At 43.5% G+C, this 14,735-nt stretch overlaps 1 protein-coding gene across 2 annotated transcripts in view; it reads right to left on the bottom strand.

Annotated features, from left to right (window-relative positions):
• Positions 1-14,735, bottom strand: part of wdr7 (WD repeat domain 7) — a 403,835-nt gene that overhangs the window by 355,254 nt on the left and 33,846 nt on the right. For both annotated transcript variants that reach the window (XM_045693965.2, XM_082956906.1), the window contains exon 9: positions 12,619-12,721. In XM_045693965.2, the coding sequence (XP_045549921.1) occupies positions 12,619-12,721 (103 nt within the window). The remainder of the gene's footprint in view (positions 1-12,618; positions 12,722-14,735) is intronic.

Below are 14,735 nucleotides of genomic sequence, written 5' to 3'. Positions count from 1 at the left end.
CCGAACATCACACCTGCGGGACAGGTACAGGATGGCAACAACAACTGCCCGAGTTACACCAGGAACGCACAATCCCTCCATCAGTGCTCAGACTGTCCACAATAGGCTGAGAGAGGCTGGACTGAGGGCTTGTAGGCCTGTTGTAAGGCAGGTCCTCACCAGACATCACCAGCAACAACGTCGCCTATGGGCACAAACCTACCATCGCTGGACCAGACAGGACTGTCAAAAAGTGCTTTTCACTGACAAGCCACTGTTTTGTCTCACCAGGGGTGAAGGACGGATTCGCGTTTATCGTCGAAGGAATGAGCGTTACACCGAGACCTGTACTCTGGAGAGGGATCGATTTGGAGGTGGAGGGTCCGTCATGGTCTGGTCCGGTGTGTCACAGCATCATCGGACTGAGCTAGTTGTCATTGCAGGCAATCTCAACACTGTGTGTTACAGGGAAACATCCTCCTCCCTCATGTGGGACCCTTCCTGCAGGCTCATCCTGACATGACCTTCCAGCATGACAATGCCATCCAGCCATACTGATCGTTCTGTGCGTGATTTCCTGTAAGACAGGAATGTCAGTGTTCTGCCGTGGCCAGAGAAGAGCCCGGATCTCAATCCCATTGAGCACATCTGGGACCTGTTGGATCAGAGGGTGAGGGCCATTCCTCACAGAAATGTCCTGGAACTTGCAGGTGCCTTGGTGGAAGAGTGGGGTAACATCTCACAGCAAGAACTGGCAAATCTGGTGCAGTCCATGAGGAGGAGATGCACTGCAGTACTTAATGCAGCTGGTGGCCACACCAGATACTGACTGTTACTTTTGATTTCGACCCTCCCTTTGTTCAGGGACACATTATTCCATTTCTGTTAGTCACATGTCTGTGGAACTTGTTCAGTTTATGTCTCAGTTGTTGAATCTTATGTTCATACAAATATTTACACATGTTAAGTTTGCTGAAAATAAACGCAGTTCACAGTGAGAGGATGTTTCTTTTTTTGCTGAGTTTATATGTAGGCTACATGGAGGCTTTTTTTTTTTAGGTTACAGCATTTCTCTGCTGAATTCTTATGCGAATTATAATAAATTGACATTTAAGTGGTAGATGTATTTTTCGTTTTTTTAAATATCAATTGTTTTATTATATGTTGAAGGCAATCAATAGGTAGAATAAATGATTGGTGACCTCCGTGCCGGTGTGGTGCAGCAGATAACATATAAATGCCAGAATCGACAGAGGTTCGAATCCGGCCCACTGCTCTTTGACTCATGGATGAATGTCTATTTTTGAAACATTAATTCCGAGTGGTTAGGGGCAGGCTTAATGCCGCGTTCAAAACAACTGGAAACTCGAAATCGCCAACTTCCGACTTCAGTGCGTTCAAGACAACTGGGAACGAGCTCGGAATTCCAAGTCGGAAACTCTTTCCGACCTGAAGATCACTGACGTCATGATTTGACCTCGAGTTCCCAGTTGTCATGAACGCACCGAAGTCAGAGATTACCGATTTAAGACTTCCCAGATCATTTGAACGCGGCACTAGTCCTGCTTGTGTAGCCAGCGGACATGAGTTGGTCATGGACAAGTGATGTGGTAGTTCCCGCTTGCGAACTTCAAAACAAGTGTCTGCCCTTGGCTCAAGATGTTGGTTGATACTCTGAACCCTGTGGCAGACCCGGGTTCAGAGTATCATGAGTGTTACACTTGCAACCAAAATCTGTCCAGATATGTTTGTCCTCTGGTTGGTTTTGTCATCGGAACAACTTAGGCCCGTTTGAACAGACTAAGGGCGATTGACAAGCATTAGGTACAATAGATTAAAGTACTTCCACGTTTACCACGGCAAAGCTACTGTAGAAATCTACCCGACACTTTGTATGATTGGAAACTAAATGTTGATATATCCTACTAACTTAATATTCTATTTGTTTTCTATTTATGTTATACAACAGTGTTTGGTATGACCATTTCTTATCAAGATCAGGGGTAAAATATCCCTGGACTGTCCGTATTTGAACTGTGAAAGTTAATAAAGTCAAATCGGGGGGGATTGAGTTATTTGTGCCAGGAGGGCGTTGGCCGGATCGATCCCACGCTGACACGGGAGGCCACTGTGTTCTTGGGGACCTTCAATGCTGCAGGCAATTGTTTGGTACCCTTTCCCAGATCTGTGCTTTCACACAATCCTGTCTCGGGGATCTACGGCCAATTCCTTCAAACACATGGCTTGGTTTTTGCTCTGACATGCACTGTCAACTGTGGGACCTTACATAGACAGGTGTGTGCCTTTCCAAATCATGTCCAATCAATTGAATTTACCACAGGTGGACTCCAATCAAGTTGTAGAAACATCTCAAGGATGATCAATGGAAACAGGATGCACCTGATCTCAATTTCGAGTCTCATAGCAAAGGGTCTGAATACTTACATAGATAACGTAAACTTTAAACAATTTCTAAAAACCTGTTTTTGAATTGTTATTATGGGGTAGTGTGTGTAGGTTGATGAGGGGGGAAAAAAAATATTTTATCCATTTTAGAGTAAGGCTGTAACATCACAAAATGTGGAAAAAGTGAAGGGGTCAGAAAACTTTCTGAATGAACTGTAATTTCTACCAACATGTCAACTATGGAACTAGATGCAAGCCATGGAGTAGGTGACGTTTTTCCAGGCTCCTGCTGAAACTGCATTTATTTAATACCTTCTTTGTGCTTTGACACTGACACAAAAAGAACTAGGAAACAGTCTTTGAATGACGTGCTTTACTTTGTTGAACTTTTATTTTTGTTTTAATGCATAAATGGCGCATAACCTGCAAAAGTTTAAGTTCAATACTAGGTGATGATATGAATTGGGTACTGTCGCCCAATCTGGATCATAGCTCTCCTAAGGTATCAACTTCATCAAAGACGGTATCCACAATTCAGCTATTTCTCAAGGCATATGGCATATCCGATGTGTGACATTTCTCCCACAGCCAGAGACTATTCTTTTTCTCACCAGTTTCATAAGACCTTCTCACGTACAGACTACTTCTTCCTAGACAATATATTTCTGCAACTTATCATGTAGTGTGACTAGCAAGCTCTAGTCATTTCCGATCATTCTCCTTTATTATGAAACTACTTTAACCAAATACACAGCCTAATTATCCCCCTTGGTGTCTTAACTCACTACTCCTATCAGAAGAAACCCTTGGTGTCTTAACTCACTACTGCTATCAGAAGAAACCCTTGGTGTCTAACTCACTACTGCTATCAGAAGAAACCCTTGGTCTCTTAACGCACTACTGCTATCAGAAGAAACCCTTGGTGTCTTAACTCACTACTGCTATCAGAAGAAACCCTTGGTGTCTTAACTCACTACTGCTATCAGAAGAAACCCTTGTTGCTTTTATATCATCTCAAATTGAGCCGTTTCTTGAACTCAATCAAACCCCTGTAAGGTCTCCTACAACAGTATGGGAATCAATGAAGGCTTATCTAAAGGGGCCAAATTATTTCCTACAGCGCAAGATTAAGGAAGTGCAATATTCAACACCTAGGGGAACTTACAAATAACATCTGTGATTTGGATATGGCATATTCACTCTTCATCCGCAGATTTACTAAAACAACGTTTGACACTTCAGACAGAGTTTGTTCATCTTTCAACTCGACAAGCTGAAAATCTAATTAGAAAATCTCAAAACACAAATTATGAACATGGAGAGAAATCAGGGAAAATGCTAGCACACCAGCTGCGTTAGAGAACCGCAAATCAAACCATACCTGAGATAACTGAGGAGCTGGGTAACAAATGCATTGATCATTTAGAGGTGCTTTCATGACTTTTACTCATAATTCTACACTTCAGAATCCGCTGGTAATGCTACCTTACTCGACACCTTCTTTGAGAACATAGATATTCCTACAGTTGAACCGGAGAAAATTGCTGAATTAGAGAAACAGTTCTCTGTAGAAGAGATTGTGTTGGCAATTAAATCTATGCAGTGTGGTAAATCCCTGGACAAAAATTCTCAGATCAACTCTGTCCTCTTGGATTCCTTATTTGAGGTATCATTCTCCTCAAACTCTTTACCCTCAACAATAAGACAAGCATTTCACTTATTCTGGAAAAGGAAAAAAAAAAACCTTGAGTGTGGTTCGTATAGGCCAATTTCTTTACCTCTTTGCGATCTAAAGAGTTTCTAATATGATTGTATGCCCTTTTGAGTCAGTCCTTCCCTCCCATCTCTACAGATCAAACTGGTTTAATACATAATTTTTCTTTTTTCAAAATCAGACGGCTTTATAATATACTTTATAAACCCTCGTCATGTGACACTCCACAGATATTGTAATCACTTGATGCTGAGAAGGCGTTTGATTGGGTGGAGTGGGATTATCTATTTATTACTCAAACAATTTGGATTCGGTTCCAATTTTATATCCTGGATCAAAGTCCTTTACTCCTACCCTATGCCTGCAGTGTGCACAAATAATAACCTTTCATCCTATTTCCAACTTCAACGTGGGACAAGACAGGGTTGTCATCTCTCCCCTCAGCTGTTTACCATCGCAATTGAGCCTTCAGACATAGCAATACGTAATAACGCAACTATCAAAGGCATTAGAAGAGGGGGCTTCGAGCAAAGACTCACTTTGTGCGGATGACATGATATTATATATGTCAACCTTTAATTGGTCTTCCAGATATCCAGGATCAAATAAAGACATTTGGTAAAATATAAAGTTAATCTACAAAAAAGTGAATTGATGCCTATTAATGCAAACTTATTTTAGTCATGTACCCTTCAGAGTCACTACAGAGAAATATTTGGGAATTTGGGTTAAACATGATTTCAAAGATCTCTATAAAGCCAATGTCCCTCCCTCGATACTCTGCCTGAAAAAGGACGCTGGGATGTACTTTTTCCCTTTCTTTGGGCGGAATAATTAACACTTAAAAATGAATGTAGTACCTAAGTTTTTATACTTATTTCAACGTATTCCTATCGTTCTGACCAAATCTTTTTTATCATCTCCATAGATAAAAGCAGATATCAGTTTATCTGGAACAAGAAAAAGCCTCGGATATGTAATGGCGTATTGCAGAGATCTCTTCCCCAGGTTGGTCTAGCACTTCAGAAGTTTCAATATTATTACTGGACAGCTTATATAAGAATCATTCTATATTGGATGACAGAAATCCCTGATGTTGCAGGCCCGAAAAGGTTGACCTTGGAAATCACATCCTGTGGCTCCACCTCCTTAGTTGTCTTACTCTGATCTAAACTAGCTGAGCCTGTTTGCAAATACACTAAAACCCCTATTGTGAAACATTCTTTAAAAATCCGGAAACAGTTCAGACGAACGTTTCAACTTCTGCCCCATCATGGAAGATGGCGCCGACGGAGTTGGCAGCATCGTGACTAGCTCTTAGGAAAAACTGTGGTATTTAGTTTTTTTATTTTACATACAATTTTTTTTACACATTATCAGCTTAGGAAATGTTGTGTCTCATTACATACAGCCGGGAAGAACTATTGGATATTAGAGCGGCGGTAACTCACCAGAACTACCAGCATTATGACCAAGAATACGACTTCCCTGGAGCAGATCCTTTGTTCACTCTCCCCAGAGCAATTTAACTTATTCCAGAGGCCAACCCAGAACATCGCCGGCGGAGGAGAGGCACTCGAGATGGCCTGCTGGTGCGACTTAGGAGGGCACACCACCCACCACGTCAGAGTATATTACTCGCTAATGTTCAGTCATTGGACAATAACGTAGACGAGCTCAGGGCGAGGATTTCTTTCCAGAGAGACATCTGGGCCTGTAACATACTTTGTTTCACGGAAACATGGCTCTCTCGGGATACTCTGTTAAGAGTCAGTAAAGCCAGCAGGATTCTCAGTACATCGCGCAGACAGGAATAAATCTCTCTCTGAGAAGAAGAAGGGCGGTGGTGTATGTTACATGATTAACGACTCATGGTGTAATTCTAGGAACATACAGGAACTCAAGTCATTTTGTTCACCCGACCTAGAATACCTCACAATTAAATACCGACCATATTATCTCCCAAGAGAATTATCCTACGTCATCACCACGGTCATTTACATCCCTCCTCAAGCCGAAACATCGACGGCCTTCAAAGAACTTCACTGGACTTGCAAACTGAAAACCACATATCCTGAGGCTGCATTTATTGTAGCTGGGGATTTTAAAGAAAACCTGAGGACTAGGCTGCTGAATATCTATCAACATGTCGACTATACTACTCACGCGGCTAAGACTCTCGACCATTGCTATTAAAACTTCCGGAATGGTTACAAGACCCTCCACCGCCCTCCTCTCGGCAAATCTGACCACGACTCCAACTTGCTCCTCCCGTCCTGTAGGCAGAAACTCAAACAGGAAGAGTCCGTGCTTCGTACTAATCAACGCTGGTCAGACCAATCGAAATCCACGCTTCAGGATTGTTTTGATCACGTGGACTGGGATAGCTTGTGAAAATAATCTAGACGAGACATATGTGGGCAGGGTCTACAGACAATCACGGTTTACAAAGGGAAAACCAGCCACGTCACTGACACCGACGTCTTGCTTCAGGACAAGCTAAACACCGTCGCCCGCTAAGAGGATAACACAGTGCCATCGACGACACCCGCTCCCAAGAACTGTGGGCTCTCGTTCGCCGTGGCCAACATGAGTAAGACATTTAAGCGTGTTAACCCTCGCAAGGCTGCTGGCTCAGACGGCATCCCCAGCCGCGTCCTCAGAGCATGCGCAGACCAGCTGGCTTGGAGTGTTTACGGACATATTCTATCGCTCCCTATCCCTGTTTGCTGTCCCCACTTGCTTCAAGATGTCCACCATTGTTCCTGTACCCAAGAAAGCGAAGGTAACTGAACTAAATTACTATCACCCCGCCCTGTGCAACTGGGTCCTGGACTTCCTGACGGCCGCCCCCAAGTGGTGAAGGTTGGAAACAACACCTCCACTTCACTGATCCTCAACACAGGGGCCCCACAAGGGTTGTTTGCACAGCCCCCTCCTGTAATCCCTGTTCATCCATGACTGCATGGCCTCCAACTCAATCATAGATTTAGCAGAAGACACAAGCATAGAAGCCCTGATTACAAACAATGACGAGACAGTCTACAGGGAGGTGGTTAGGGCCCTGGCGGAGTGGTGCCAGCACGCCCCCCATCCACATTAACGCAGTGGAGAAGTTCCTCGGCGTACACATCACTGACAATCTGAAATGGTCCACCCACACAAACAGTGTGGTGAAGGCGCAACAGTGCCTCTTCAACCTCAGGAGGCTGAAGAAATTCAGCTAAGACCCTCAAACTTAACAGATGCACAACTGCAGTGCCTGCAACAGCAGGGCTCTCCAGAGGGTGTTGCGGTCTGCCCAACGCATCACTGGGGACACACTGCCAGCCCTCCAGGACACCTACAGCACCCGATGTCACAGGAAGGCCAGAAAGATCATCAAGGACAACAACCACCCGAGCCACTGCCTGTTCACCCCACTATCATCCAGAAGGCGAGGTCAGTACAGGTGCATCAAAGCTGGGACCGAGAGACTGAATAACAGCTTCTATCTCAAGGCCATCAGACTGTTAAACAGACATCCCTATTCAGCTAGCAGCCGGTTACTCAACCCTGCACCTTAGAGGCTGCTGCCCTATAGACAGACACAGAATCACTGGTCACTTTAATGTGTACATACCGCTTTACTCATCTCATATGTATATACCTACATTGCTCATCCTAATATTTATATATTTCTTAATTCCATTCTTTTAGATGTGTGTATTGTTGTGAATTGTTAGATATTACTGCACTGTTGGAGCTAGAAACACAAGCATTTCACTACACCCGCAATAACATCTGTATGTGACCAATAAAAATGGCACGTTAATAAGGGAACTAAATGTATGTGACCAATACAAATGGCACGTTAATAAGGGAACTAAAAGGCTGCTGTTCAGATGGTTTAAATGGAACAGTAGTCTGAGATCTGGACACTGACTGATGGTCTATAACCTTTCATAAAGCCTCATATAATAACTATAACCCCTCGCATAACCTCACATAATGTTAACTATAACCCCTCACATAATGTTAACTATAACCCCTCACATAATGTTAACTATAACCCCTCACATAATGTTAACTATAACCCCTCACATAATGTTAACTATAACCCCTCACATAATGTTAACTATAACCCCTCACATAATGTTAACTATAACCCCTCACATAATGTTAACTATAACCCCTCACATAATGTTAACTATAACCCCTCACATAATGTTAACTATAACCCCTCACATAATGTTAACTATAACCCCTCACATAATGTTAACTATAACCCCTCACACAATGTTAACTATAACCCCTCACACAATGTTAACTATAACCCCTCACACAATGTTAACTATAACCCCTCACATAATGTTAACTATAACCCCTCACATAATGTTAACTATAACCCCTCACATAATGTTAACTATAACCCCTTACATAATGTTAACTATAACCCCTCACATAATGTTAACTATAACCCCTCACATAATGTTAACTATAACCCCTCACATAATGTTAACTATAACCCCTCACATAATGTTAACTATAACCCCTCACATAATGTTAACTATAACCCCTCACATAATGTTAACTATAACCCCTCACATAATGTTAACTATAACCTCTCACATAATGTTAACTATAACCCCTCGCATAATGTTAACTATAACCCCTCGCATAATGTTAACTATAACCCCTCACATAATGTTAACTATAACCCCTCACATAATGTTAACTATAACCCCTCACATAATGTTAACTATAACCCCTCACACAATGTTAACTATAACCCCTCACATAATGTTAACTATAACCCCTCACATAATGTTAACTATAACCCCTCACACAATGTTAACTATAACCCCTCACATAATGTTAACTATAACCCCTCACATAATGTTAACTATAACCCCTCACATAATGTTAACTATAACCCCTCACATAATGTTAACTATAACCCCTCACATAATGTTAACTATAACCCCTCACATAATGTTAACTATAACCCCTCACACAATGTTAACTATAACCCCTCACATAATGTTAACTATAACCCCTCACATAATGTTAACTATAACCCCTCACATAATGTTAACTATAACCCCTCACAGAACCTCATATAACGTTAACTCCTGCCGAATTAAGCAGTTGTTGCAGTCAAATTTTGACTCGGGAACACGAGTGGAGAAATATTATTTATTTCAGCATCTTGAGAGAATGACTGTGCGGTCAGGGACTAGCTGCAAAGATGCTATCTTTATCAGCATTGTCAGAGCTGACAAATATGCATCCAAGCCGAACTGAAATCTTATCAGAAACATGTTTTCACTTATAATTCCCTTAAAACCAGTCGAACTTGGAAATGTTCCAGTTTTTTGTTGTTGTTTTCATGCATTTTATCCCCGGTCCCTAAACTTATTTTCTGTGAGAGAGAAGCAGAAATGAAAGAGAAAACTTTACCTTTGTCAACTCAATTGAGACATTCATTCTATCGATTTATCACATCTTTTTGGGGTGAGCTTTATTTAGGGTTTATTTAGTATTTTAGGGCAACAAGTAATGACAGAGAAGCAGCATGTATCTAATTATAGACAAGTTGACTAACAAATAGCCTGTCAAAAAAAGTCAAAGTGACACACCTATCGGGTCACACAGAAGCACACACACACACACACACACACACACACGAGAACACACAAAACTAATCAAAGATTGATGTGAAAGATTAACTCAATCCAAAAGATTGTCAAATATAATCCAAAGGATTAAGACGAAGGGACTGGAGTGTTGGAGAATGACTAGAAAGGGGGGGGGGAACCGCACAAGAAAAGACCTAAGAATGGCTTCCACTCTTCTTCCACTGGGTTATAGTGTAGATGCTAAATTGTCTACCTGTTATTAATGTACCATATGTTATTATCTGTGTCTTGATGTGATTTCCAGAGGGAAAGCAGTTTAGGGACTTGGCATGCATCTGCACCAAGATGAGATTGATGATTTTGAGATTTTAGTGGGAGGAGCATGGAATCAGGTGAGCCAGAGTGAGTTGAGAGAACTGGCCAATCAGAAAGACAGCATCGTAGAGGTGCACACGTCACAGGGTCAGGCATCCAATCGCAGCTTTGGAGATTTGATTTTGATTGGCTGATATATCATAAACCAATCGGAATTCAGATCAATGTGTTGTAGATCGATTATCAAGCATGTCTACATCAAGATAATACAAATCAATAGACTATATAAGTAATATTTTAGGATACCAATTTGCAAATAGACTCAGCGAAATTACATTGCCCACGAGCAGCACCGCAGACATTGAGATGAGCAAGACTGTACTCCCACACAGTATCTGTGCATGTGCACGGGTTGGCTTCACACTGTTAGTCACGGGACCAAAACAGGGGGGAAGTTGATCCTCGTGCTTCAATGCTCATAGTTGTTGCGTAAATTTCCCCACAAACGCTGATTACGTTCTGCAGCTATGTCATATCGCTGTGTCTACTTTTAATCAACATCAAATATGGTATTGATCAAATCACTAGTATACATGGGGCACTAAATGTTGTTATCTGTAATTGCCCCATAACATCACACCAACATACATCTTCCTATCTCCGGTCTTCATCTCTGAACATTTGAGTGGATGTGCTGAATGTGACTGAGAGCTGAGGGCTCCCCCTGCTGGACAGAGCCAGTGTGTGCGCCTCTCTCCTGCTGTACACTGCAGCTTACTGGTGCCTCTAGAGGCTGCTGGTGGAATAGCAGCTCTGGGGTGTAGAGCTCCAAGTCTACTCCGCTGGCAGGGTGGCACAGCACCACCATGTCTACCCCCTCACCAGACTCCTCAGTCTGAGGAGTACACGCCCTCCGATCAGGGCCAAGGCCCATTGGGGTGGGGAGGGGAGGGGGGAGGGTAATTAGACAGACAGACAAAGAGCAAAAGAATAAGAAGAAAAACAACAGAAAGGCAGACAGGAAATGAATACGTAGACTAAGAAGATTACGTACATCCAAAATTAAACACAGTACACACAACACTAGCCTGATCCCAGATCTGTTTGTGCCATTCTTGCCAACTCCTTGCCACTCATTGTCACATTTGGCGAGAAAGCAAAAACAGACTGGCGCCCAGGCTAACAGACTGGCTAACAGACTGGCGCCCAGGCTAACAGACTGGCTTACAGACTGGCGCCCAGGGTAACAGACTGACACCCAGGCTACACCCAGGCTAACAGACAGGCTAACAGACAGGCTAACAGACAGGCTAACAGACAGGCTAACAGACAGGCTAACAGACTGACACCCAGGCTACACCCAGGCTAACACCCAGGCTAACACCCAGGCTAACACCCAGGCTAACACCCAGGCTAACACCCAGGCTACACCCAGGCTAACACCCAGGCTAACACCCAGGCTAACACCCAGGCTAACACCCAGGCTAACACCCAGGCTACACTAACAGACTGGCACCCAGGCTAACAGACTGGCACCCAGGCTAACAGACTGGCACCCAGGCTAACAGACTGGCTAACAGACTGGCTAACAGACTGGCTAACAGACTGGCTAACAGACTGGCTAACAGACTGGCTAACAGACTGGCTAACAGACTGGCTAACAGACTGGCTAACAGACTGGCTAACAGACTGGCTAACAGACTGGCTAACAGACTGGCTAACAGACTGGCTAACAGACTGGCACCCAGGCTAACAGACTGGCACCCAGGCTAACAGACTGGCTAACAGACTGGCTAACAGACTGGCTAACAGACTGGCTAACAGACTGGCTAACAGACTGGCTAACAGACTGGCTAACAGACTGGCTAACAGACTGGCTAACAGACTGGCTAACAGACTGGCTAACAGACTGGCTAACAGACTGGCTAACAGACTGGCTAACAGACTGGCTAACAGACTGGCACCCAGGCTAACAGACTGACTAACAGACTGACGCCCAGGCTAACAGACTGACGCCCAGGCTAACAGACTAACACCCAGGCTAACAGACTAACACCCAGGCTAACAGACTAACACCCAGGCTAACAGACTAACACCCAGGCTAACAGACTAACACCCAGGCTAACAGACTAACACCCAGGCTAACAGACTGGCACCCAGGCTAACAGACTGGCACCCAGGCTAACAGACTGGCACCCAGGCTAACAGACTGGCACCCAGGCTAACAGACTGGCACCCAGGCTAACAGACTGGCACCCAGGCTAACAGACTGGCACCCAGGCTAACAGACTAACACCCAGGCTAACAGACTGACACCCTAAAAGACAAAACAAGGACATTGACAAACAACAAAAGACACTCCGTTACCTAGTTAAAGGACTGATACTAGCAGTGCTACTGATTCTCTTCAACATAAGAGACAGCGTGTTCCATTTACATGGAGGTGGACAGGGTTTTTTGTGCAAAAAGTAATGAATTACTTCAAAACAGATCTTATTTCTGTCTTTAAACCAGAAAGCTCTTCACTGAGAGTGAGTGATTGTGTGTGTGTGTGTGTTAGAGTGATGGATGGACAGGAGTAACCTGTTTGTCGGTGCGGTCTGCGATGCTGTACACCAGAGGTGGGATGGAGCCTTCGGCGGTCTTTCCTACATCAGTACGGAAGTGTTCACTGGCAGGCAGGCAGCTGGGAGAGAGAGGGATAGAGGGAGAGGGGGAGAGAGAGGGATAGAGGGAGAGAAAGGGGAGAGAGAGAAAAAGGAACAGAGGTCAGCCCAGTTTAGTTATTTCTCTCACCGCCTACAAATCAACTAAACTAGAACTAACTAATCCACCATCGCAACTGTAAACACACAAACCTGTAAAACAAACTAAACAGGGAAATCCACCTCAGAATGGTTTCTTACAGACTGGCACGTAGAAGCCGAACAGCCTTTCTGACTAGTGATTTCCCTGCTAAAAACAATCCAACTACAACTAAAACAGCTGGTCTCAAGTGAAAACTACAGTGGCAAATATCGAAAAGGTGTTCAGAGCCACTTACCAGACGCACACAATCCAATAGAAAAAGAAGTGAAATAAAAAGGTGGTTTAGTCCAGGTATACTGTTACATATAACTCTTATGTTCAAAGTTTCCACAAACATGAGCACAGTTGAAAAATTGTCTATTGCTTCCTGGGAAACTAGTTCCCTTCCACACATCTATCACAGCCGACAGCAATACTGTATATAATCTTTAGGGACCAATCAAAATCAAAAGGTGGAAGTCAATAGTAATGTGACAAATGGACAATTTTCGTAACGTTCTAACTGCACATTTGTATTAGTTCAAAACACCGCATGGTGTTTGCAACGCCAGGGTTGTGGGTTCGATTCCCACGGGGGGACCAGTACGAATTTTTTTTTTTTAAATGTATGAAATGAAATGTATGCATTCACTACTGTAAGTCGCTCTGGATAAGAGCGTCTGCTAAATGACTAAAATGTAAATGTAAATCGCTTATTCGTTAAATTGATAAGTTCATAAAATACCACAATGCAGCTGTGCTGCTGGCAGTAATGGTTTGGGTCCCTTTCAGATGGTGAAGCATCACACCTGTACTACCATTACAGGACCGCAAATCCATACAGGACTTCACTGCTGTCGCTTCACTGCTACCATTTTTCCAATTGTTGACGACGATGACTTAGTGGTGAAGAGTGGACTCCAAAATAATTGATTACTCGAATCCTTGCACGTCGCCTACCGGTGTTGACTCCCAATTCTGTGTCAAGAGTCGATTCCACAAGGAATTGACAATTCGACTCCTAAGATTCAGGATTTTGGGAACAGAGGAGACTGATTAATTGTCGTTCTTCCCGAGAACACATACACACGCATCTTTCATAGCGAGCTAGCAAAGAACGGAGAGAGAGAGGGGACAATATAGGCAGGTCGGCCACCAGGCAGACAGTCAGGATCGTGCACTAGGCCTATCCATCGGTATTAATAAAAAGATTTATCTCGCAATGCATTATCTCGCAATTTCTTAGTTTGCAATGTCTTGCAACTTCAGTAAAGCAGGGCATATCATCAATTTATAGGATATTCTACAGGCAACAGACCGAAGACTTACACACTGGTATCAAAAGCGCAGAAAAAGAGCAGGCGAGCAAGCGCGAGGGGGAGAGAGAAGAGATGCAGGCACAAAGAACCGTGTATAGAGTGCATTCAGAAAGTATTCAGACCCCTTGACTTTATCCACATTGTTGTTTCGTTACAGCCTTATTCTAAAATGGATTCAATCGTTTTTTTCCCCCCCCTCATTAATCTACACACAATGACAAAGCAAAAACAGGTTTTTAGAAATGTTTGCTAATTTCTAAAACTAAAATATCACATTTACGTAATTATTCAGACCCTTTACTCAGTACTTTCTTGAAGCACTTTGTCAGTGATTGCAGCCTCGAGTCCTCTTGGGTTTGACGCTACAAGCTTGGCACACCTGTATTTGGGGAGTTTCTCCCATTCTTCTCTGCAGATCCTCTCAGGCTCTGTCAGGTTGGATGGGGAGTGTCGCTGAACAGCTATTTTCAGGTCTCTCCAGAAATGTTCAATTGGGTTCAAGTCCGGGCTCTGTCTGGGCCACTCAAGGACATTCAGAGACTTGTCCCGAAGCCACTCCTGCGTTGTCTTGGCTGTGTGCTTAGGGTCGTTGTC

This window comes from Salmo salar, chromosome 01 (assembly GCF_965601325.2).
Source record: "Salmo salar chromosome 01, fSalSal1, whole genome shotgun sequence".
In the NCBI taxonomy this organism is placed as follows: domain Eukaryota; kingdom Metazoa; phylum Chordata; class Actinopteri; order Salmoniformes; family Salmonidae; genus Salmo; species Salmo salar.
Note: the sequence above shows the minus strand (reverse complement) of the source record. Positions and strands in the feature narration are given on the sequence as shown.